This window comes from Falco cherrug, chromosome 2, assembly GCF_023634085.1.
Source record: "Falco cherrug isolate bFalChe1 chromosome 2, bFalChe1.pri, whole genome shotgun sequence".
Taxonomy (NCBI): domain Eukaryota; kingdom Metazoa; phylum Chordata; class Aves; order Falconiformes; family Falconidae; genus Falco; species Falco cherrug.
Genome location: NC_073698.1, coordinates 5,083,055 through 5,109,692, shown reverse-complemented (window position 1 = coordinate 5,109,692; position 26,638 = coordinate 5,083,055). Strand labels below are relative to the sequence as shown.

At 43.7% G+C, this 26,638-nt stretch overlaps 1 protein-coding gene across 1 annotated transcript in view; it reads left to right on the top strand.

Annotated features, from left to right (window-relative positions):
* The window catches only part of TENM4 (teneurin transmembrane protein 4), a 353,678-nt gene that overhangs the window by 275,078 nt on the left and 51,962 nt on the right, over window positions 1-26,638 (top strand). Inside the window, 6 exon segments of the mRNA XM_055703071.1 lie at window positions 422-683; window positions 6,170-6,437; window positions 8,556-8,699; window positions 9,712-9,961; window positions 12,594-12,614; window positions 19,778-20,010. Of these exon segments, the coding sequence (XP_055559046.1) occupies window positions 422-683; window positions 6,170-6,437; window positions 8,556-8,699; window positions 9,712-9,961; window positions 12,594-12,614; window positions 19,778-20,010 (1,178 nt within the window).

Below are 26,638 nucleotides of genomic sequence, written 5' to 3'. Positions count from 1 at the left end.
GCAATTTATATGGTGGTGTGTCAAAGAAATCACTTTCCAAGTAGTTTATTTAATTGTGTGAATTGATCCAACCTGTGACTGCATGTGGATGATAAATACGTAAAGGGAAAAAAAGAAAATAGTATATATGGTAAAATGACAGTAGAAAAGCACTAACAAAGACACACATTTATCTCAAGAAAAGGGATGAGTATGTTTTTAATATACACAAGGGCAACATGCAAAGAAGCTGAGTTTGTACTGCCTCTGCCACTTGCTCTCGCTCAATTCTTACAGCTTCTTTGGGCTGTAGATTTTATGTTTGTAAAACATAGCTGATGATATTTCTCACAATTATTTATCTGGGGGTCCTTGCTAGGGAATTGCTGCAAACAGATGGGGTGGTGCTTGCACTAAATTTGTATTCCATCTCTTAAAACAGCTTTGATCTCGTTACCATTGGTGGAATCTCCATTATCCTGCACTTTGAGCGAGCTCCCTTCATCACCCAGGAGCACACGCTGTGGCTGCCGTGGGATCGCTTCTTTGTGATGGAAACCATAGTCATGAGGCATGAAGAGAATGAGATCCCAAGCTGTGACCTCAGTAACTTCGCCCGGCCCAACCCTGTGGTCTCCCCATCTCCACTGACAGCTTTTGCAAGCTCCTGCTCGGAGAAAGGTCCTATTGTGCCTGAGATCCAGGTATGAACCATCTGAGCTGAGGACAGAATAATCCATCTCCTTTCTGTGGTTCTTTTGCCTGCTTTGAGCAACACAAACACAACTATTCCTTTGCTTTCCTAAAAAAAGCATTCCCTGTTTGTTGCACTTTTTTTTCTATTTGCCAGGAGCTCTCGCTCACAAGCATGCACTTTGCCAGAAGGTTGCTTTTCCCTTATCTCGGAGAGATGGAGGCAAAGCGCTTGTGGTCAGCGGCAAAAAAACTACACTGGCTCTGCTTTGCTTTCACCTCTCATCCACAGGAGGTGGGCTGGGACTCTCCTGTGACCCCACCACAAGCCTTCAGGCAGCCCTTTGGTGTTCAGTATGCCCAGCACGAGGCTGATGGACCGCTTATGCTCTGATGCCTTTTTTCTGTTCCGGAGCAAATTTCACCCACTGGGCGTTACAGACCTTGGTGGTGAAGCATCGGTGTGAACTTTCTCAGGGTTTGAAGGTGTACCCCTCACTCTACAAAGCTGCTGAGATGTGCAGTCAGCCGGCAGACAGCTGGCAAGTGGCCAGCCTGCAGAGCACCGGGCTTTTATTGCATTTCCTGACACTTGGGATAGATGAACAAAGCGAGGTAGTTTTAATTTCTCATCCCCAATTCCCTTTTATAAGGTAGTGTGAGTCGGATAAAGTAGTTTAACAACTTGCTGTGGATTCCAAATATTTTACCAAATGGAAAGCTGGGTTTTAAACTTGAATAGGCCAAACAACTGAATCATCCATTTTCCTTAAAAACACTCGCTGTGTTGAAATATATGGATGTAGCACATTCAAACTTTCTTGGGCATGTTGTTCCCTGGGTTTTAGATGCCAGCACTCAGCATGTCCTGGGTCTTGTTTTTAGTGACAGGTGCTAGTCTGCCAAGGTAGAAATAATAAAAAGTGTAGGAACACGTTGTGTGCTTCCTGCTTGACTCCACTGGGGTTGCGGTAGCATTAATGAGGAAAGAAGTAACTTTATATCTTCATACTTTAATTCACCAGTTACTGAACCCAGCAATAAATAAAGCTAGTGGCCTCTTCACCTCTCCCTCTGGACCAAATCTTGTAATCCTCTCTCACACTAATTTCCAATTACAGTCAGTGAGTTTGTCCCAGCATAATTACTAATTAAGTCCCATATTTTGTAAAGTCCATCAAATTGCAAATTCTTGGTTCGGTTTTCACTTTGTTTTTTTTCCTAAACCAACAAACACTATGAAAGGTAATGTTCACTACTGCCTGGGAAAGAGGCAAATATCTGATACAGTGCAAATATAACCATAATCTCTCTCATTATTTAGTAGGATGCTCATTAGATTGTTTAATTATATCTATTCAACTAAAACATTCTAAAACTCCTCTTCAATAAGAGTGCATGTCTATCAACTGTGAAAGCAGCCGGGGATGTGGATCATGAGTTTGTTACTGGTTTTTTACTATAGATCAAAGAATTGTAGAATGGTTTGGGTTTGAAGGAACTTTTAAAGGTCATCTAGTCCAACCCTCTGCCATGGGCAGGGGCGTCTTCAGCTAGATCAGGTCACTCAGAACCCTGTCCAGCCTGGCCTTGAATGTTTCCAGGGATGGGGCATCCACAGCTGCTCTGGTCAACCTGTGCCAGTGTCTCACCACCCTCATTACAGATGTTTAGTGCCATTTGCAATGTCCTGCAGATATCCTGCTTGGCCTCCAATTGCCAATCCAGAGCGATCCCCCTATCAGTGTCCTGCATTATGTCTGCCAAACCCTTGTGAATGTCAGATAACTTGGACATCCCAAATCACACTAGACACCTTTAGTTATGAGATCTAATTAAGATCTAAGTGGGGTTCATTTTGAGAATATGGCACCTAAATAAGGTGTTCATGCACAGTTCTCTGAATGTGTACCAACCTTCTCAAGAGCCTGTCCCTGCTCCTGTGCCATGCAGAGGCCTAGAGGTGTAGTTCAGAGAAGACTCCTAACCTTTACGTTCCTAAGTTTGCGTAAGATGAATCCCATGCCTGATGAGCAGTACTTTTCTCACATGCCAAATAATTGAGCTAAAACCTGTAAAATAGTATTCTCCCTCAAATATTGACCGCTAAAGGTTAACAGAGTTTGTGGTGTGGGAGTACACAAGAGAATCTGATTTATGGCAGAGGCCTGACTGTACTTCAGTTCATCAGTGGACTAATTTTCATTCCTATACTGGCTATACATGCAATAAAAAATAACCTAGCTGTCAGTTTCTGCAGCTGCATTTTATAACATACAGTTCTCAGCAGGGAAATGTTAAATAAAAAAGGTGTGAGCACATAGCTGGGAGGAAGCAACAAGTGGATGGCAGGGCTGGAAAAGAGATTTTGACAAGTAGGCCGATAGGAACTTCATGAGCTACAACAAATAAATGCAGTGTCCTCTACCTGGATGCATTTGAGAGACCAAATAATACATTTTAAATGTTTGATTCAGGTGCCTAAAGACAAATTTGGTGCCGTTTAAGATGCCCTGATGTGTCCCTTCAGGCTTCCAGCTGTAGCTTCAGAGAGGTGGAGATCTCAGAAAGGTCCATGTCAGATCTGTCATCCACTTGCAGACGTTTTGGATACTACGGAATGTCTTAAAAGCACTAGATGTCTATGTTAGGGCCCCTGAATCAGACCCTAAATGCTTTTCTTTCTCAAAATTCCTTTTGAGCATCATACTAAAAAAAAAAAGAAAGATTTTTTGTTCCTTGCCTTGCCTGCTGGCAGAGGGAAGAGGAGCTGTAAGAGAAATGTGTAACCCAGCACAGAGAAGCAAGATTTTCTGCATTGTCTCATGCAAAGAGTGGAAGAATTGCGACTTACACAAGCATAGATAACAGCCAGGAGCAAAGGGAACACACTAGTGAAATTTGCTAAACTGTGAAAATCCCTAGTAAGCCTGAAGAACCAGCTCTTCTGCCCAACTAGCTTGGTGGCTGGACCACTTTTAAAGGGCAGATTATATTGGTTAGGCTGTGGTAAACCCCAAGAGCCCTAATCTTTCACAAAGACCCCAGACACAGCATATGAATTTACCTGGGCCAAACAGCAATTATCAAATAAAAATAAGGGCACAATTCAGCTGTTGTTACTTTTAGTGCATTCAGAGTATTGTAAAGCCTTTTTTTCCCCCTTTTCTCCCACCAATGTCCGACTGGATTATACTCCCCCCACCAATGCCCTGCCTTGTTGCTAGTTTATCACTGCTTACAAACTACAAATGCATTTCAGATGATCTGAATTACCATTTGAACCCTTTCTTCCAGCAAGTGCCTTTAAACACAGCCCCTGGTGCTGCTCAGTGCCGTGGTACCGCTGTGCTGACCCTTCCTCTGGAATGGTAGACAGCAGAGACAGATCATGACAGAGAGAAATAATTATTTCTGACGGGGATTTGAACCAGACATTGGAAATAGTACCTCTGTGACAATTATTTCTGCTTGACTTTTTCCTGGAGGGGTTACATATGAAGACAGATTTGATACAAGGGACCACCTTTACTGCGGCTTGGCTTAGCTGCTCTCTGGTTGAGCATGGTCCCAGCCCAGCTTGTTGCTGAGCTCATAAAATACATTTTAAAATTCCTGGGTTTTCCCAGTTCTGTCATTTTTCAGCCTCCTAAGCACTGAGATATGTAAATTAAAAAGGCTGCATTAGAGAAAGTAAATATTTATGAGCACAGTGGAACAGTGCTTTAACTTCTGGATGTGTCCGTTTGTCAAGTACTGCAACGCTCAGAGGCTGTAAGTTATCACTTGTAAGAGTGTTGGGCCTTGGATAATAGCTTAGAAGAGGTCTTTTCAGGGGGCAGAGTACAAGATTTGTTGTTACTGATAACGCTAACCAGAAAATCTGTAAGAGATGAGCAACTCGTCACGGCAGAGAAGTTTGCTGCTCCCACATAGGAGGAGTTGAGTATAGGAATCACATAGCTTGGGGGACACCAGGATTGATGTGATCCCTTCCTGATGAGCGGATCTCTTGACCCACCTGCCTTCAAGACTCCATGCCCTTAATATTACAAAATCTGGTTATTGCTAGGGAAGTATTTTCACAGCTCATTTAGGGTCCAGCACACCGAAGCGTTTCAGAAGTGGTGCAGGAGAGAACGGTGCCAGCTGTGACCTTCTGACACATCCCATTATCAGACCAAGTTTTCCAGCTCACTGCTAAGCTTCTAACTTTGTCTTTCATACTTTGCCAAAGGTTGCTGGCTTGGGCTGAAAATATCTATGTTGGTGCTTACCTAAGAGTGAATTTTTTTGGAAAGTGGCAACAAATTTTTCTCCTCCTAAGGCTTAAGAAAGAAATGCCCTTTTTAATCAGTATTTTGCATGGGAGAATTAGTGTGGTGTTGGGTGTGTGCATTCTATCATTTTCCAGAAAGCAAACTTCCCTGCATTTCTCCAACTTAAAAAAAAAAAAAAAAAAAAAAAAAAAAAAAAGACCTGGTTATAGTTTAGCAGGTAAATTAGCTGAAAATACCATCTTTACTAAGGCTTCTCTATTCTAAAAGCAAAATTGGGCAGATAAAACTTCCCTTGCTGTTTCTCCAGTCTTTTGTGAAATTTTGTACTGGAATGGAGACCTGTGAGGTGATTGTCCAGTCAGTCAGAAATACCCACACTCATGGCTGGAGGAGAAAATGAAGCAACTCACCTAGAATACAGAGGAATCTGGAAAAGGAAGGGAAGGAAGAATGCAAGGGAAGGGAAAGTGACTGATGGTTGTAGATCAGGCCAAGAGCTTCACCACATAGGTCAGAGGGAAGGGAATTTTAAGCAAGGACCAAGGTAAGTAGGAACAGATGTGAGGTCAGAAAAAAAGGACCCAGACGCAGGGGAAAAAAAAAAAAGGCTAGAGGTAGATCAGGCAAAGAGGGTCAGAGGTGAGGTAGAAGAGGAGCCGTTTGAAGGAAGGAGAGATGGGTAAGTCAGAGAAGGGAGGGTGGAAGCAGGAATTACTGATCACTGGGAGAGAATGGCAAGTTATGACTGAGCTGGAGAACATCCGTAAAGCTACAGGCCAAGTAGGGTTTGATATTTTACTGGGAAAAAGAAGCCAGGAGACAAAAAATAGCAGCCATAGAAACCTGCCAAGATAAAACACAGAAAGTGGAAGCTGAACTGGTGGGCTGGAATAATCTCAGTCCCCAAGTTCCTTTCACCATGGGTCCTGGGACTCCTTTTAACAGTGAGTCCCACTGTAAACACTGACTTAAATGTGATACTTTGGTCTCCTGTTCTCCAGCACAACAGAGATGGAGAAAGAGGGGTTATTCCTTGGCTTCCACAAATAACCCTGTAAATTACATACATGATTTCATACTTGATGCCTACTACACATGCTTTTTTTAGACGTGTCTACCAGAGCTTTTATAAAGGTGTGTTTGAAAAATTACAGCTTCACTGCCTTTTCCTGTCTGCTCGCTGCTGATTTAACACCTCCTGGATTGCTTTTCCACAGGCTCTACAGGAGGAGATTAACGTTTCCGGTAGTAAAATAAAAGTGAGTTACCTGAGCAGTCGCACAGCTGGCTACAAATCAGTCCTGAGGATCAGCATGACCCACCCCACCATTCCCTTCAACCTCATGAAAGTCCACCTCATGGTGGCTGTCGAGGGACGCCTCTTCAGAAAGTGGTTTGCAGCAGCTCCAGACCTGTCCTATTATTTCATCTGGGATAAGACAGACGTCTACAGCCAGAAGGTGTATGGGCTCTCAGAAGCCTTTGGTAAGTGGCCCCTGGGCTTCTGTCTCCTTTTAGAAGCAGCTAAACAGCAATGCACAGACTTTGTCCTGGGTCGGTACAGTCCAACTGCTAGCACATAAAACGGCCCCTACTTGTTCGCTACTGTTTCCTTGGAGAGGATCGGGCCCAGCTGTTCGGAGAGCGCACATTCCCCCAACAGGGAATACTTCTCTGCTCTCCGGCTCCTGGCCCAGCACACCCATCCTGAGCTACTACCATCGTATTCATACAGAAGGAACGAACTGGGACTAGAGATGTTTGGCTGCCTCTCACCTATAGCCCCAAAGCTGTCAGCACTGCTTTGAAAGAAATCCCTCGGACTGAGCCCCGATAGCCACTCCTCCTCATGCCTGATCTTCTGGATTGCTCTAATCTTAGTTTCCCCTTTGCTACCTACCCATTCAAGAACACCGTCCCAAACTGGGGCATGATGGTCTTCTCTCTTGCATCTTGTGCCTTCATTTACATCTGCAAAAGACTGCCAGAAGCTGCAAGGTGGAGGATAAGGATAGGCAGCATGCCACATCCCCAGTGCCAAGCATTGTGGCCCATGCCACCCACCCTGCAGGGGCAGAAGCTGAAGTCTGTGGTGGGGCAGGAACCTGTGCTGTGCATGTACGCAGGGATCAGACCTCACCCAGCGAGCCCTGTGTGATGGTGCTGGAGGGGAAGGGGTGCTCTGAGCGAGCAGAGGTGATGCAGCTCCGCGGGGACTGCTTCCCACCTGTCACAACCAGAGGACATGCAGTTACAGCTCTTCGACAGAGTCTAGACTAGACCTTTCAGGCTGCCAAGGAAATGGTATCAGCAAAATGGGAGAGATCCCAAATTAGCAAATGGAGTTCTTGTTGACAGCGTGGTGGTTCACTGATGCCTCATAGCCCAAGTGAAGATAAGTCTCAGGGCTGTAGTGTGCCTTGTTTTCTTGCAGGAAGAATGGGTGCCTTCCTCTCAGTCTCAGCTGCCTTGAGCAGGCTGGATGATACAACCTGCTGAGCCTTACCCAGTTTGGAGTTCATGCTGAGAAACATGTCCTGGTAGCGTATGCTGAGAGACTATGCTCTTTGAGGTGCTAGATCAGGAGTGGGTCCTGGAGTGCTCCATGATGCAGCTCTGTAGGCCCAGAGTACTCAAGCAGGTCTGAGGACATCAGCATTCAGGCTTTCAATGATTCACACCTCTGGAACAGTGGAAAATATCAAGCCTTCATTTCCTAAATTACATCTTCCTCTGATACTCTCTGATTCTGCAAAAGACTCTATTTGATGGGGGATCCTGAGTTTGCCCAGCGCTTTCAGGGAGGCTGGGAACCTTGTAACATCAGGCCTTTATTTTTATCTAGTAAAAAACTGAGCTATGTAATTGCTTTTCTTTTGTGTAGAACTTGCGATTCTGCTCTGCTTCAGCTGTTAGAGCTAAAAAGATCGTGTAGGGCAGAAGAAAAGCAGGCCAATGAAAGTGGTCAGTCCTGCTTCTTCTGAGAAAATCATAAAGGAGTCATCATTCTGTCAAAAACATGATTTTCCTTCTACTGACATCATTTTACTCTTAAGCAACTCCAGTGTGTTCAGCAGAGTTATTCCTGAAAGGCTGATTAGACATCATGGCGAGCAAACCCTTTCGACATGAACAATGACCACGAGTCAACCTGGTCTGACTGCTGTCTCTGAGGGACTCGCTCCCCCACGCCTCATTAGGGTGAGGCTTCACCTTCCAAGAAAGACCATAATTTTTAGCAAGTTCCTGACATGCAGTCGTTGATCAGATAGTAGATAGGAGTAAAATGTTCCCATTTAGGAGTCCAGCAGTGGTTTACACTCTGAAATACCCATTGTTTTAAAATATGTCTTTAAAATAGTGTTTTTTAAATATTTAGCACATTTGCTCAACGTCTACAACTGCATTGACCTTTTTAAATGCAGGGTGGCCTTTAAAGAGAAAAATATTAGGACTTTGCATTATGATGACGGCATTTTAAACGAAATTGGCAGTTGCTTGTAGAAATGCTCTTACCCCTGCTCAGTTGAAACTCTGTGTGTGCCGGCTGTGCATTTCTCTGTTACTGACCTGGAGGGTCTTTTGTTTTTCTCTTGTTCATAGTTTCAGTAGGTTATGAGTATGAATCCTGTCCTGACTTGATCCTGTGGGAGAAGAGGACAGCTGTGCTTCAGGGTTATGAAATTGATGCTTCCAAACTTGGAGGATGGTCCCTGGACAAACACCATGCCCTCAACATACAAAGTGGTAGGTTGTCTGTAACGCCTAACAGGAGTAGCACAGTGCTGCATGGCACAGTTGCTTCTTATTGCTACGAATTCAAGAAAAGGAACGAAACCTGACCAACACGTGTACTCCCTCATGTATGTTACTAACAAATGGTTTCTAGTAACCTACATTTAGAAGCAATTTGGTGTGTATAAATGCAGAAGAAACTGGCCATCATGAAGCAGTTGAATGTCAGCATGTCTAACTTTGTAGTGTCTTGATGGAAGGTTATTAACAAGGAAAATTTTCCTAAAATAACAAAGGGGAGCCTATTCAGACTGGACCTACCACTGAGCATAAATTGACTCAGACATGTCCTCCAGTGTGCAAATGTACTTGCAGAAACGAGAGGCTTCATGGGTCATGAGGGAAAATGGAAGGTGCCAGAGCCCATGAATGCTGCTCAAGACTACAGCAGGAAGGCTTGAAAGCTGATCAGAACATGTTCAAAAGATGGAAGCACTGTGTCCCTCTGGATGATAGCAGTGGTATCGGAGCAAACATCTAATTCAGCCCACATCACTGCTGAAAACACCACACTTACAGGGAACAGAGCTCCTCTAAAGCTTTGCAGATTAAACATTTATCTAGAGAATGCACCGTGGTCTTTCTGTCCCTTGTCTTATCCTGATCTAAGTAATGTCATTTTTTACCTGGTAGGCTGCACATTGTAGGGCAAGGAGGGGCAGAAAGGGCAGGTGAAATTTCATGAGACCCTGAAAAGTATATTTCATTCAAAGGTATGGACAGTCTTGTTCTCCCTGCATATTTTTATTCTGCAGGAAATGTAACGGGTCTATAAAAAGTACTTATTTCAGGTAAGGGGCTCCTCATTTGAAACCATCACAAAGCAATACTATGAGAGATGATAAACCTCCCTGCTACTTGACAAATTCCCCAGCTGGCATGCAGCAGTGCCAGTTTGTGCTCCCTTTGGTCTCAGTTTCCCCGGCTCTCTTTTAATTTCCTCATTACTCTTTTCTCTCTGTAGGCATCTTGCATAAAGGCAACGGGGAAAACCAGTTTATTTCCCAGCAGCCACCAGTAATTGGAAGCATTATGGGCAACGGTCGCAGACGTAGCATTTCTTGTCCAAGCTGCAATGGTCTTGCAGATGGGAACAAACTTCTGGCTCCTGTTGCCCTAACGTGTGGGTCTGATGGAAGTCTTTACGTTGGAGATTTCAACTACATCCGAAGGATCTTTCCCTCTGGCAATGTCACCAACATACTGGAGTTGAGGTACACTGTGCTGAATGTGGCCATTATAATTATGCCCTTAAGTTCTGCAGAAATCTTCAGTGCCCAAAAAGAAAATGAGAAAAGCTCTTAAAAAAAAACCTCACGGCAAAACAGAAAAAAAGCTGTCCAGATTTGCCTCTTCTGCAACTCTGCTGACTTTGATTTACACCAGAGAAACCCAGGCTTAACAAGTTCTTCCAGAGTTGAATCACACACTAGAAATATTGACACATTTCTGTGCTGCTAAATCAAACTGTGTTGATGTCTGCCTTTTCGTGTAGTTAGAGACCAGTGGGAATTCTTAAAATTAACAATCAGCCTCTGAGATAACCTAAACTTGAAGGACACAGCACTGATGATGATATGTAGAGATTAATAAGGACAGATGATCATTCATAGTTAAGACAGGATGATCAGTCTAGGCAGCCACAGACTGGGGGTTTCTAGCTGTTTTTTGAGGGACAAATGTATCAGCCCCCCCTCAGTTCCCAACCGATCGGTAGTGTCAGGGTGGACATACAGGTGGATCATCTGAAAGTGAGTGAAGTGTTTCCTTTTATTAGGAGGAATAGGGAGGATGGAGAAGGAACATATATGAAAAGCAAGGAAGGAGAGGGAGAAGTATAGATTTGTCACAAGTTCTGAGAAAATGAAATAGATTGTGACTGAACCAAAATTTCAAATTGACCTCACTGGGGATATTTTTCCTATCTAAAATTTCCACAGCAAATACAATTACCCACTTCAAAGCAGCAGGGCCTGCTTCTGGACTCGTTGTGGCCAGACAAGACTCACTCCAGAGCAGTCAGTAGTGTTAACTGAGTGTTTCTGAATGAGTCTTCTCTGCTTGAAGGGCCTGATCTATGGTCCTGGGAGGTCAGTGTCAGGTTAGCATGGCAGGAAGGTTCACATTCCCATTTACCTCTCAAGATCTGGCCTGAAAATGAGAATCTGTCAGAAAGTAAGAACCTTCCTGCTCTACTTAGATTTAAGGTCCTGGCTGCTGAGGACAAAAGTAAGGCTCCTTTTCTGCAAGAACTGCCATGTGGAAGCTTACTAGACAGCTTCCTAGCGCATCTGGCATTGCTCTGTATTTCTATTTGCTCCACAAGGCCACGGGTACAAATGAAAGAGCTGATCCGCAGCAAAATTGGTGGAAGATCCCATTAGTTCCTCATTTAACAGACACACCACAGTCATTAGACCTTGCTGAAGGTCTCATACAGCACGCAGAACCATCGTCGTAGATCATGGCGTATGAGAAAAAAAATTCCAGACAGGCATCACAAGGCTGGCACTTACAGAATAGTTGTCTTGGTATGCTCACAGGGCAGCAAGGAAATCAGGAGGAGTCATTGAATTAGGAAGCCTACCATGAGATGTTCACAGTCACATCTCAGAGGGTTGGGGTACCTTTTGAGTAAATAAGCAAAAACCCGATTCTTTCTATTCTGTTACGTGATATTCAGGAACATAACATCTGTCATGTTTGTAAGGTGGGAAGCTGGAATAACTCTTCAGACCTGGTCCATGTTAAAGCATGTAATGCTCTTCCAGTGCCAGAAAGTTATTTTAATGACCAAAGGTGAGATTTTCAGAAGAGCCTAGGTGATTTGAGGCCCAAATCCCATTGCAACTGAGTGGGATTAATATCTCATTCCCAGAAGTACAATTTTGAAAACCCAATCCCTGTTTCATTGTCAGTGGAAATACCAGACCTGGTGGAGGTTTTGCAGAGTATTTCCTCATTGGAAAAGAGAAAATTGGAACCCTTGACAGAGTGGCCTTGCTGGCTTTTGTGCAGAGCCACAGAGTTAAATTTACTCCAGAGCTAAATCTGCTGGAACGATTGCTGCTTCATCTGTGCAAACACTTAGGTTACTGGATCTAATAAACATTTCTTCACTCTGGTGTGCTATAAAGTAAGTGGGTTCAGATGCCGGCTGACTAAAAGCTATGGAGGAAAGCCATTGCTTTTAGACTAAATGGAGTTTGCTTGTGTCTTCTGAAATCAGCATCTCCTTGGAGATTAACGCCCTCACTATTTGGCTTTTGGGTTTTGTTTAGAGGGGGTGTCTTTTGAGTGTAGTGTTCTGTTGCGGAGAGGAAGGCAAATGCCTTGTGGGTCGCAGATAACTGCAGCTGGGTGTGTAACTAGATCCATGAAAAATGTCCAGCTCAGCGTAATTTCAGTCCTCGGGGCTAGAGTTCACGAGGTTACGGCAATGAATTGCCACCCATAACTGTGCAACTGGTAAGTTACCTTTGCAAATCACCAGGTATCGCTTTGACTGAGAGTGAAAAAACCTGTAAAGATATCTGCATCTACATATATTTAGCTCAGTACTACTCTGAATTATAAAGTCTGCCTGGTCCTATCTCTTGCATAAGTGGATAACTCCAAGCAGGTGAGATCACACTTCCTTTGGGATATGCAGCAGTACATAAGTGAGCTCACCGCCAAGTAATATCCAATATAAGATATATCAGTGTCATTCCAGCTAAGTCTTTATTTATTATTGCATTGTATGATACAGTTACTGTCAAGTTTTCAATCTGCTAATAATGCATCGAACTGAGCTGCTAACACCTCATTCTTTCTTCTATTCCCTGCTTTCCTGTCTTCTGTCAGAAATAAAGATTTCAGACATAGGTAAGCCAACCAGTGGAGAATTCTTATGCTGCTCCCTGTCTTGTTGCATGTTGTTACACAGTGAGCCACAAGTGCCATTTCCAGATGATTCAATAGCAAATGAAGCTGGCGTGATTAAAACTGGCGTAGGCAATCAGTCATCAGAACTGGGAGCCATTAATCACAGAGCAGAGTCGCGCAGACTTCTGCATGAGCTGTTATAGCTGTAGACAGGGGAGGTACAGACACGGGAAGCAGGGTAACAAGAGGAGGAGGGTGGAAGGAAAAAGGGGGGAGAATTAACCAAGAAAGTAAAATGGGAACGTCGGGATACAGATCACTGGAATAGCTAGGGTGGAAAAATATTTCTCATATGGTGAAATGTCTTCCTTTTGAGTGCTGGGGAGTTTAATAGGCATAACAAAGGGACAGATGTACCCCAGCATCACCCACCTAGGGAAGTAAGGTTTTGTAACTTTTTGTCAGTCTGAGCACTTCATAGAGACCCTCCGCATGTGAGAAAGTATGCCAGGCTCAGATAGGAGGTAGTGAACTCAGAACCTTAGCCAGGAAATGCAATAAAGAGGAGAAAGAGTAATGACAAGAAAACAAGATGAAAGAGAGACTCCTAAATTGGAGCTTTGTCACTAAGAATATTTGTCACTTGGGTTCACTGGAGTTTCAGTGGGTTTGATCCAATCAGTTGCATTCAGGAAGATGTCAACCTCCTGTCACTGTCTGTGTTTGCAAGAACTTCTCTGGCTCTGACAAGTTTCCCATCCTTCTCCCCTGTTGCTTTCTAAATTAGAAGCTTAGACTGTGGAGTTGGGATTTTTTTTTTTTGGTTGGATGGTTGGTTTTCTTTTTGCATTTGGAATTCGAGATTTTTCTTGCTACATGCATTTTATTTACTGTTTCTTTGACTTCATAGAGGCTGTGCAAAACCAGAAACGTTTGGTTTAGCTGCATGCCGGGAAATGCAATGGAGTAGAAACCGTATTTTTGTCTTATCACCAGAACTCTAATGAAGGGCTGAGCTTCCACGGCATAATGGACTGGCCCAGAGCATCTATTAGCAGGGCTGGGAGGCTGATGCACAAGACCTCTACACTGACTGTCTTCATCAGGCTGAGTTCCAGCCCCACAGCTCCTCTTTCACATCATTTGAAAGCAATAGAAAAACTCGTTTCTCTTTGCAACAGCCAGGTTGTATCCTTAATCCCCTAGAAATACACAGCCACTAAAGTGCACCTGCTTTGACAGTGAAGGGCAGCAGCTGAATACCTGTTACAAGAAGAGCTTTTATATATGAAGGCAATAAATGAGTGAAGATATATGGACTGGCCGCAAATGCTGCAAATGCTACCAGAGTCTTACAATGTTGGCAGGGCTTCAGCTTTTAGGCAATTCCTAAATACTAAGAAATTAAATGAAAGAATGCCAAGACATGCCTGCGTCAGTGCAGTCCAAAGGGGGGCAGGTGAGGGCGGAAGGCGAGGAGCTCTAGATCAAATACTCCCATCTGCAACTACGTTAAAGGAGTCACATGTGTGAGTTAGCATCTGTTCTGTGTCATTTGCTGTAATCCCCCTTGTTAGAAAGACTCTTCATTCCTGAGCCATGGGGAAATGAGTGGGCGTAGTCGTAACTAATGTTACGGTGCTTTGAGCTCCAGCAGGTCCTAAGCTTGACACCATTGACAGGCAGCAGTTGCAAAGGTGGTTTGGAAAAGCTGCAATCCATATACAAATGTTTCCTCACTTCAGGGGAAAGGATTCCTCCCTGCCATGTAGCCGGTGGTGAGCTTGATCTCCAGAGGTTCTGCAGCTACCAACTAAGAAGCTACAGCACAGCACAGGTAGCCAAGGTCTAATGCTGCAACAGCCAAAATCGTTGTGTGTCACCATGGGGGATGTTAGCTAAGCCAGAAAGCATCACCAAATTGTGATGCCTCCCAGGTTTACACCCATCTGTCATTCAGTAATAGATTGATAGGAAATTACTCCGGTGTGTCTGTGTATGGACTTATCTTGATGGGCTTATAGAAGCTAATGACTTCTTCCAAGCATGGAAATAATAATTTGCAGTTAATTAGAATTATTTTTTCTCTGCAGGAACATGGAGTGTGGTGAGGCATTTCTATCTTGCAAATATGCAAAAAGTGACCACACTTAAATATATTCTTCCTTTCTTGTTTCCATTCATACCTTAGAGAGACAAATCTGCAATTAGTGGCAAAGAGAAGTATCTCAGAAAACTGCCCTAGGATTGAATCAGAAGTCCTTTGCAGTCCCTGGGTTGGCTTATGGCATTGCTATGAAGTTTTATTATCCAGCCTGTGACACTAGAAGAGCTTTGGGCATCACACACAAACTGAAAACACCAAAAGGCCAAGTGTAAATTCAGCTCACTGCACTGTGTGGCCTCCTTATGTATTAATCTATTGAATGTCACCTAGGGAAAAAAAGACCAGTACCTCACACAAGCTACAATAAAATCCTCTGTTTGTGAGCTGCAGGGTGCTTAGCATGCAGCCATGGAAACATAGCCCTGCCGAACAAAAAATGCTTGGCTGCAGGAATTTGGTATTTCTTTAGTTACCAGCAAATGCATGTGGCCAGCAAGGCTCAGGGAGAAAGAGGGCAGCTAAGACAGAAAGTTTTATGGAGGTGGTTTCATGTCCTTAAACAGAGACATCAGATCCAAAGAAGCCCCAGGGGTTTATTCAGATCCGCTGTTACGGGTGGTATGACTGCTCTTGTCTGTTGACCACAGAGGAAGCCAGAGCCATACTGTTACCTTCCACAGCAGTCGTCCTTCAGAGGAGCTGTAGATGCCCTTGCATTTGAGAAACTAAGATGCAGTTCATCTTGTAAGATAAATGTTGAAAGTTAGTCAGACAAATGATACCCCAAAAGATGCCATTTCTCTGTGCTGCCTATAAAGGGAGTTGAGGCAGCCAGTTCAGCTGTAAGCCTCCACCTTGTAGTGAATCCCCTGGCATCGAACAGAAGCTGGTAAAAAGGTGCAGTCTGCACATGTGCTGACATGTTCTAGGTAACCCGCTGAAACCAGGGACCATCTCCCTGTTCTCATCTTTATTCCTTAGAGACTGGTTTCCCACTCTGGAACAGGAGGTTCTTTCCTCAGACTCCTCCAAAACACGGGCTCTGGGCCCAAAGGGGGATAATATCAACCTCTGCTTAAAGCCTGTGTGTCTGTTACAGTACAACAGAAGTGGCCCACAATTGTCACATGTCTGCCTCTTCACCCAGCTTTTTATCACTTTCCTTCCTTGTGCCTGCGTGTGAGGAGTCACATAAAGCATAGGCACTTTGAAATGGAGTTTGAATCTCGTAACATACCAGCAGAGCTCCCCAAATGGTGCTGGCATGACCCTGTCCCAGTAATGAGAAAGAAAAAAGGAAAGGGACAAGGCAGATGTATGAGAGAGACTAGATGCATGCCCGAACAACTGGGATCACTGTGGGCTTGGAAGATTTCCTTGTGCTTCCCCAGTACATCACTGTATCACAAGCATACAAGGAAGCAACGTCACCTCCATTTCTCTTTGGCGTGCAGAACTTCTGCTCATGGAGCTGTCCTCATCCCCAGTGACTACACCATCATGCCCATTAAAGTGTTCTTGGCCAGGGAGCAGCCCCCCCCCAGCCCTGCAACTATTTTGCTGCTTCAGGGGCTTAAAAGATCAATGCAATGCTTAGGGTTTCTTCTAAAAAACTTTAAAAGCTAAAGGAACACTCTGAATGAGAAATGAGCTCTTCACCCACAGCCCTTTTCTAGTGGTAGCAGTGTCAGTATGGGGAATAAATATTCGAAGGCTACAAATACTGTAACTGATTAAGTCTTCTGAGTAGTAAAAAGTACTGCCTGTTGTTTTGGTCTGTTATCTAACTGAGCAATGAGAGAGGATGAAAGGAAAAAGAAAATCTTGTCTGCTTCGCCCCAGGCAAGATTTATTTCAGTTGTTGTTCGGTTCAGTCCAGTTTACCACTTGGATTTGCCTGCTGATTGTGACTTTAAATAAAAAGCAAAGCCCCAGCGTTCCTGGTTCCAGTGCTCATGCATTATCACGGATGAAGGGAAGCTTTTTGGGAACTATCACATTACCAACATAGGTTTATTGAGCTTCTCTCCTCCTGAAGGATCTCAAAGTGTTAAACAAAAGCTCCAGTGTATAACGCTATCAAATTCATGCAGGGGCAGAGCGTGATAACTTCCCAATTCAGTGCTGAAAACCATTGGCAGAGGGGAGTAAATTCCAGCTCAACTATTTTCAACAGTTTGTGTTTTACCCTCCCTGGTCCAGAGCATCCCAGGTTAAATACTCCATCGCCTAAGCCATCCCAGGGGGCTTCCACCCACAAAAGCCCTGTGCACGGAGCAGGGTGTAGAAGACCATGATAAACCATGCTTGCAAAAGTAAAGTCTAGCCAATAAAAATGAACCAGCACTTCCTACCACTCACAGAGCCAGGCGGCAGAAAAGATGTTCTTTTCTGAAAAGATGATGGAGATGCCCATATCATTAGTCACATTAGATTTAGAAAGGTAACTGTATGTCTTAGGAGTTTCACTATCAGCTCACCAGGTAAAATCCAGACCCAAGTGACCCACGATTTTAAGTGACCCAGGATTATTGCTGTCCTATGGGTAGTTTAACCAACATAAATTTCTACCTCTACCTCTTCCAAAGCACATTTGCTAGTATGGGTGTGTGTGCCTCTGTGGCAGCCAGCTATGCAGAGGATTAAAAGTTTAACCACTCAGAGCTAATTTTTTGATGATTATGAGCTTTGAACTCACCCCTGGTTTTTTGCAGCATCTATATTCAGGACCTCATTAATAAAAATAAACTTGGGTTACCAGCAGCTACTCAAAGTATTACCTTAATATTACAGTTTTTCACTTAGTCAGTAAATTTGGGTGGGAAGCACCATTCAGTTTTTCTGCTGGATGAATGTTTTGCTTTTACCTGGTTCTCTGATCCATGGTTAAAAGTAGCCAGCATGTGTTTCGGTGTCCATTCTACACAGGAGCTGGGATTCGAAAATAGTTTTAAGATCTCTCTTTTCCACAGAAGGTTGTGATCAATAATAAAATGCAGCAGAGTGAGGCTATGAAATCCAAAAATGAATTACAATGATAGTGCCGGGAGAGGGGAGTAGGAACTTCCAGTTCTGCCACCATTTTTCTCCATCTTTGGTTAAGTCATGTGCCTTTGCCCATCTGCGAGTGGCCTGCTGTAAGACTCGGGGAAAGCTATCTGTGCTGGCCAGGCAAAGATGCTAAGGAATTGCAAAGTGCCATTAAAAATGCCTTCCTCTTGTCCACCTCTCATGCAAAATAGAGATTATGAACAGCTCAAAAGCTGACTGACATTCAGCTGGGCTTTGTTAGGACAGTCAGTGGAAAATGCAAGGCCCCGATCAAAATGGATGATGGATTCCCACAGGGAACTTCTTCCACCAGGGTTGAAGCCACTTCCTTAGTGTGAGTGACGTGCAGGTAAATGAAATAATACCCCACCAGCCTGCTGTCATTGGAAAGGAATACAGATGGAGACTGAACTGTCAGGCTGGAGCTGTCTTGGAAGGTCAGAGCATTTTATTTAGCAAGAATCAGTGTCATTTGTGGAGATGGAATCTGTTCAGACTTTAATAGGATAAATCACAAGGGATATTCCAGAATAAATCAGAAAGGCTCAGTCGTTTTTTTCCCCCCCAAAGTATTAAGTAATTCAAATGAAGAACCACCTTACAGCTTTTTTAAGCAGAGAATAATTCAGTAGTTTTTATATGTCTGAAAAGGGTTAATTTTCCTAACATAGAGGCTGAAAAAGAGAGGAATTTTCTTACTATGAGGGATAGCGTCAACTGTGATCAACACATTTCTAACCAGCTTCTCCTGGAACAATTCCACTAAGTGCAAAATTGTGAACTACGGCCTATATATGTTTATTATGAATTCTTATGAAGGTGTTCCGGAGAAAAGTAAAGACTTTTTTATACTTGTTCTAATCACTACTTAGCCTTTCTTAGCAGGAAGGAGACCTGTGTTCAGGCAGCAGGTGTTACAATTTTAATCTGTTGGTTGCAGGCTTAGAAGAGATGCAGCCTAACACACACCAGTAGCAAACGATTTTAATAAAAGAAGCTAATAAGTTTAGTAGCTATATTAAACTATAGATAGAATCCTTGAAAGACAATTTTTTCTAATTGCATCTAAACTCATCTGGTGGTTTTTTTCTGGCCAGTCTTATTGAATGCTTTCCATAAGGTGGGTGCTAGTTTATTCACTTCTTCAGTCTTGGGCTCATTTGGTGTTGTGGTCATGGAGCTAAAAACGTTTTTTTTGTCTGTTTACCCCATTTTCTCAGCCATTCTTTCTTGTTTTCAAGGAAGCAGTGAGTAAATGGGGTGTAATAGGGGACTGATGTTCATGTTCCTCAGCCCTTCTTCTAGGTCATGTTTTACTTAGGGCAAAATGTGGCACTCCAAGAACCATTTTGGGTTTTTTTTCACTGAGGTCCAGCTGAATTCAATGGCAGGACTTCCCCTAATCTCCACGGGGGCAGGACAGGATTCTAGAGCCTTTACTGGAGTCAGCAAGAGCACCAGATAAGCCTTGATGCAGTGATCTTGAAGAGTTTATCTTTAAGTGCTTTATACATGGGGGTCTGCATTGGGGGTTTTGTATTGGGGTCTTTCTTGGGAGGAAAGATTTTTTAATTTCTTTGTTTTGTTTTGTTTTGTTTTCTGCCCCTACTGTACTATGTTTTCGCTTCACTTTCTGGCACTGCACTAACACCACTTTCAGGACTATGTATATATATGTATTAAGTAAATTTAGAAAACTCAGGCACTGGGACTCAACCTGTAGTAGTTCCTGGCATGATTTTGGCTCAGGTCAGTGAGCACTTCCCTTTGGTATCTGCCCTCCATGCCAGAGAGCACCCCAGGCACAGTGGTTGGTGACACATATAGTTCAGGATGCTGTGCTGTAACACACCGTGTGCTAATACAGTCAAATACAGCACTGCTTCACTTTCCCGGTCTGCCTGTCTGTGCGTTTTTATTCTCTAAAGTGTTTGCATTGCCTGTCGACTTAAGAAAACAAATCATCCAAAAAAAAAAATAATAATGTCATACCCTTGTTTTTCAGCCACAGCCCAGCTCATAAGTATTACTTGACCACAGATCCAATCACTGGCTCCATCTACCTCTCCGACACCAACAGCCGACGTATCTATAAAATCAAGTCAACCACATCAGTGAAAGACATTGTGAAGAATTCAGAGGTCTTGGCTGGAACTGGGGATCAGTGCCTCCCGTTTGATGATACCCGCTGTGGAGATGGAGGCAAAGGCACTGATGCTACCCTCACAAATCCCAGGGGTGAGACTGCTTCTTCCGCAGAGGATTTTTTAAAGGGATCTTTTTGAAAGGGGCTTGTTTAGTCATGCTAGAGGCTGCTCTCCTCTCCAATTCAGAAAATGTCCACAGATTTTGCAAGCCTTCCCCAGCCAACCCACAAACACGTCCTAAGGGCTTGCCTCTGGAAATAAGTGGCTGTGTCTCACTCTCAGGCAGTCCTGGTTCTTCTTATTGAGGTGTCTGGGAAGAGTGCCAAACCAGAGGGGTGTAATGATGGGCACATGTCCAAAAGGCCATAGAACAAATCCACCCATCAATTTTACACCCATTTAACCACTGCTCCTCCTTACCAGGTAACAGTGTTTGGTCCTTTCCAGTCTGGACTGGATTCACTAACGTTCAGTTCACTGAGGCTTTCTGCCATCAAAAAAATAAAAAAGCTCTATAAGCATTGCTGTATCTATAAAATAACAGCAAAACCATCATACAGATCAGAGATACCTAAACTGAGGTTTATACATTGACATTATATATCTTGGCATCCAGCTTCAACCCTATGGGGGGTGGATGCTAATATGGGAATGGTCTAACTCAGCATGACTTCACAGAATCACAGCATGGTCAGGGTTGGAAGGGAGCTCTGGACACCATCTAGCCCAACCCCTGCTAAAGCAGTTCTTCTAGAGCAGGTTGCACAGAGCCACATCCAGGTGGCTTTGAATGTCTCCAGAGCAGGAGACCCCCACAGCCTCTCTGGGCAGCCTGTGCCAGGGCTCTGTCACCCTCAAACTTCTTCTTCCTCACATTCAGATGGAAGTTCCCGTGTTGCAGTTTGTGCCCGTTGCCCCTTGTCCTGTTGCTGGGCACCGCTGAAAGAGCCTGGTCCCATCCTCTTGGCACTCACCCTTAAGATATTTGTAGGCATTGATGAGGTCCCCTCTCAGCCTTCTCTCCTCCAGGCTGAACAGCCCCAGCTCCTTCAGCCTTTCCTCACCAGGGAGATGCTCCAGTCCCCTCGTCATCTTGGTGGCCCTAACTTTACCTGGTTCCTGATGAGCTTACTTAAATGTGATAAAAGCACAGTCAGATCAGAATGAAAGCACCACACAGCCTTCATGACTGTGAACTAAACTGTTCAAAACAGGTTTAGCCAAACGTATGCAGTCCTGCGTGTAGCCAAGACTTCAGTCTGGCAGTCTCAAGGTAACAAGCTCTGCATATGGAGGATGTCGCTCCTCCCAGCTGTCCACAGCTCCTCAGAGGAAAATACACGGAGGGTATGGAGATGAGGTGGAAGATACTGTTGGTGTACACACTTTCTGCAGTGTTTGTGAAGAGGAGTGAGAAGGACGCCCATGCAGGAATGCTTTTAAAAATGTGGCATTTTTGCCTGTTGTATGTCTTCTCTCCCAGCTGTTAGGATTGTGAGGAATTATTTATAGGTTCTTGGCTTCGGCGTCAAGGTGCTGCAGGTTTCCTATTTTTCTTGCATCTGGGAGAGGTAGGTCCCTCCCTCCACACCACGGCAATTTCCAAGCCTATCCCAACCTCTTTGCAAAGCAACCTGTTGGCAAAACTCGGGGATCCTTTAACAAATTATTTTACAAAGAGCAGGCAAGATGAAGACAGCTGAGCTGTTGTTTCTCTTCGTGGTTAGACTTCTCAGGAAGTTATTTTCCTTGACATACAATGACATTATTGTTACTGAATCCAGGAACCCAAACTGATTTAGTGATCTTTTGTGTGAGCTCTAGTTGTGATTTTTTTGTTTGTTTGTTTTGTTACATGTCAGGTAGTTGTTTCCTGGCAGGATGCAGAAAAATATACGTTGTTGTCTTTTTTTTTTTCCCCAAAAAAAGCACTGAAAACCAAACTGCTACCCTCATAATAGTCAAAGGGCCCACCATGGTTTCCGAACACTCCAGACTCCCATGAGGTGACCATTATATTGGGATAAAGTATTGCCAGAGGCACAGATACAGAAAGGGAACAGCTACAGAAAGGGAACTGTGGTCAGGTTGCAGTGTAGAAATCGTTTCACTGAAATGGGCGGCCTGAGTGAAAAGAAAAATAAGTGGCTTGGGCAGAGAGATTCAGGCAGTCCAGCAGATGAGTCATGAGATCAGGGAATCCAGAAATCTGTAATCCAATTTTCTGCACCACTTTGATGTTCAACCAGTGAAGAAAAAAAAAAACCAAACCACCAAACACAACAACCCCACAACTTTTGTTGGACCTCCATTCTCCCTGGTACAAGATAAGAGGAATATTATTAATTTCCCTACGTGGATGGATGTTGCAAGGTTTAGATGACTTATGTTTCTGCTTTGCTATAGGAAACAGAGCTCTGGAGTTCAAAGCTTTCAGCACTTGAAATCCTTCTTGTTGGCAGTTCAAGCTCTCAGGAGGCTGTTCTTCCACTTCAATCATACCCCAGCAAAATGCATGCATTCATTCCTCACAGCTCTGAAATTTCACAAAATAGAAGTAAATTGAGGGTGAAAGAGGAAATGACACAAAGCAAAATGGCAACAAGAAAATAATAATCTAGAAAGCCCACACTGCCAATGGAAAGTTCATGAGCAGCGTTCCCTGATCTGGTTCTAGTCTGAGTTTGCAAAGCCTGCTGAGACAATAGCTTTGGCAGGTGTGACTCACTTCCAATTCACCTCAATAAATGATTAACAGTGAAAACTCACACTGACAATGTAATGTCAGCATTGTCTGTACCTTCACGGCAGTTCATCCCAGCAGAAAAATCCAGCAAATGCTTGTCTTCCGTGCAATTGTATTTCAGAATAGTTCAAAATAAAAAGGATTTACTGTACAAGCACCCAGTAGTCCTCAGGTTACCCTCTGCTTCCCTGACTTGGCAGGGGAATAAACACCCCTAAGTGAATGGTCAGAGGAAATTAGAAAATTACTCTGTAGCCATAGAGATATCAGCTGGCCAGGGAAGGACCTGGAAAGTTCGGTTCTTCAAGAATCGCCACACTTTGGGAACTCTACTCTGTAAGGCTAAAGCTATTTTTTGACTGAAGATAATTACTTCATGCAAATTAGGACTTGTGTATTTTAAGTACACCTTTGCACTAGTTCGAAGTAAGGAACTGTAAGGAAACAAGGTCTTCCCTCCATTTTTGTGATGTTTTAATTAGCTGATATTTGCAGCTTGCTGGAAAATACTGAGGGAATATACTCCTGCCAGATGAAAATCAGCAATTCATAAAGACTGGAGAATTGGTTATGAAGTGTCAACGTATACTTTTGCATCTACATTTAGCCTCTTGGACCAGTCAAGCGTCTGGTCTAAGTAGATATTTTTGGCTCTCAGTAGAAATAAAGTGGTACCCTGAAGACGATTTGTTCTATGTCAGCACACATGTCCAAGGTGGGATGAACCACTTTCTGGGAGTGCCCATCTCCTCCTGGAGTCACTAGCCTGAAGGATGAGCTAACACCATTCAGAATAGTTCTCCACTTTCTCAGCAGCAGCCTTTTCCCCACAGTTCTGATCACCTCTCACAGTTCCCACCTCAACTCCCATGAGTTCAGAGTGGATAATTTCATAGAATCATAGAACCATGGGATGCTTTGGGTTGGAAGAGACCTTCAAAGATCATCTAGTCCAACCTCCCTGCCATGGGCAGGGACATCTTTCACTGGATCAGGCTGCTCCCAGCCCCGTCCAACCTGACCTTGAACACTTCCATTGATGGGGCATCCACAGCTTCTCTGGGCAACCTATGCCTGTGTCTCACCACCCTTATTGCAAAAAAAAATTTCTTCCCTATATCCAATCTAAATCTATCCTCTTTCAGTTTAAAGCCATCATCCCTTGTTCTGTCGATACATTTCTCTGAAGTACCTTCTGGTCAAAGGTTCTTGTCTCTCTCCATGGAAGGAGAGAGAACTCCCTTTAGATGATCAGCTTGGGGAATATTTTAGGAGGAATAAAACCCACCCCAGGAATTTCATCCTTCCCCTGTCTTTGGCTGCTCTGATAAAGGTAGGCTGTACAAATACAGGACGGGTAGATCAACGGATGGAACAGTGGTGGCAGTTGTTTGGTCAGGGTATTTATCATCGCTATTAGGAACCAGTCTGGTACTTACAATTCATTTGCCACAGAGCACAGCAAACCTTTCAGATGCTAATGAATTTCAATATATCCTTGCAAATTAAAGTGTTACCACTTTCTAATTATCATCTGCTAATAATGATCCTCTTCTACAAGCAATCTAAAGAAAAATTAAAACTCCAGCTTGTCAGAGCATTTGTTTTCATCTGAGTACTCACCAGTGGTTCTCCTCGGAAAAATGTTGTGGCAGAGAAATTACCAAGGAGCTTGCAATTAAGAGAGATTGCAGTGACAAGTCTGACACAATAGGAAGAAGGTTTCAGAAGGGACGTGCTGGGGGAGGGGGCATCTTGTTCATTTAGCACCATAAAAACAATGAGAATGAAGTAATTAATTTGGGGACAGATTGCTTCCTTCACTGTGTCCTGCTGAATGTGTAAACAAAATCTCAGTTGTTCACTAAGTGTTCACTAATTCAACAGAATTAAAAGGAGAAATTCAACCCTCTGCAATCCATTAACATTTCTATTGTCAAATGATAACATAAGGGCTATTTCAGAGAAGACCAGAGGCTGATTGAACAAAATATCTTGTCTCTTACTGTGGCCTGGGGCCAGAAAAGACACACAGGGAAAGGGGCAATGACAGAGTGGTCTTTACCTGCTAACACTCCAGATTCTAGTCATCAACATTTAGGGGACTTTCTGAAGAGGTTGCACCTGGACCTGTGCTTAGATGCCACCATCAGCTGGGCTAGAAACCTCCCTGAACACCTAGTTTTGTCCTTCCAGGCATCCTGTGCTCATAATTTTCACCATTTCGTTAGCTACAGCCTGAAAAAGTGTGGTCTTTTTGAGGACAGAACATTGTTTTCTGTTCTCTCTATGCCTTTCCTAATCCTTTGCTGTCTTCTAGCTCCCTCCCTGACCACTGCAGAGCACACAGCTGATCTTTGCAGAAAACTTTTCACAGGAATTCCGAAATCTTTTTTACCATGAGCTATTTTACAGCTTGTCATTGCATATGGGTAGTTGGGCTTACTCCTTCCCCTGTGAATTCTTCTGTACTTATTGACATTGATTTTCATCTGCCATTTTATCACTCAGTCATTCAGCATCCAGCTAGACAAGATAGCTCCAAATTTGGATTCTTTTAGTACCTTTTTTTTTTTTTTTTTTTCTTAAAAGGTTTGTTCCCCCCCTTTTTTTTCCTAAGTAGAGGTACATGTCCAATGCAATCATTTAATGGTTCATCTTCTAGATGAAACCCACCATGCCCCAGTAGCCATTTGCAGGATGATGTGCTGTCACCTCCTCGCACTACAAGGTCCTGACATTTCAAGCAAATGTCATTGTGTCACAGCGCTCTATCAGCAAAACTCACTGGTGTGGTGGACATGCTGCTTTAAGCCCTTGTTTCTTACGGGATTGCCGACTATCCAGGAGGAGCCAACATGATTTTGTAACATCTGTATTTCATATCTCAGAGCTTAAAGTTTAGATCTTCAACTCTACCTGGGTACTGGCAGCAGATGTTTTCTCTCAGTAACTGTGAGATTGAACTTCAAGCTATGTGCTGAAAATCTTTTGATTCCCTTATGTTCCTATGGAAACATGAGAGGAGCCTTCTGCCAAAGCAAGCCAAGGTCTTTGGCTTTGCATGCATAACATGTGGATTACCCATTCCTCTGCCCATTTTAGGAGCCGGCTCCCAGTGCTGGAACTGTGCCATTAGCAGAAAGGAAACACAGAAAGGTCCAATCTAACCTCTACAATCTGCTGCAAAGAAACTGCGAGATGCTTCTTTCCCTCTCCACAGAAGTCATCCATCCAAAGACACTTGTCAGTGGGAGAGCAGGGCTCCTCTCCATAATTAGATTCGATTCCAAGACAATCAGTCAGGAAGGGTTTGGAGCAGTTGCCGTGCGAGGTGCATGTGCAAATGGGAATTTAGGGCTTTGACAGACTGAAAACTCTGTTACCCTGCAGAATGTCTTAGGAAATGCAAGGCAATTGAGATTGCTTAGCCTGCGTGAAAGAGGGATAAGCAGAGGAGTGCTCTGTGATAACACACGCGCATGCCATGGCCCTGGAGCAAGGTGGTAAGTGGTAACTTTTCTGTACCACTTTAACTTACTGGGGCATGCAAGCTCTTTGTCTAAGCTGGGATGCAAAATAAAGTTGTGCTCTATCAACTGATCAGAGCTGGCTTGAGATCCAAAGTACGTACAGGTTACTATTACTGTAACTGGTTAATCAGGCCAGCCATCAAACCTCAGCACTGAACACCGTGAGCAACTGTCAGCATACGATGCTGATAAATCCAATCCAATACATATGGAACTAGCTAAGAGAGAAAATTCTGCCTCATTTAAAATCACATTATCCAGCCTGCCACCCTTCACTGGCTCCTGGCCTGTCACACAGGCTAATGGACAGGCACCCTGAAAAATACTCGTTGTGAGCCTAGGAACGGATAAGAGCCTCTCGTGTTTGACAAAAGCCAATTAAGATCAACTAAACCTTCTATCATGCCTTTCCTGAAAAAGCACGTCTACCACATTGCTTG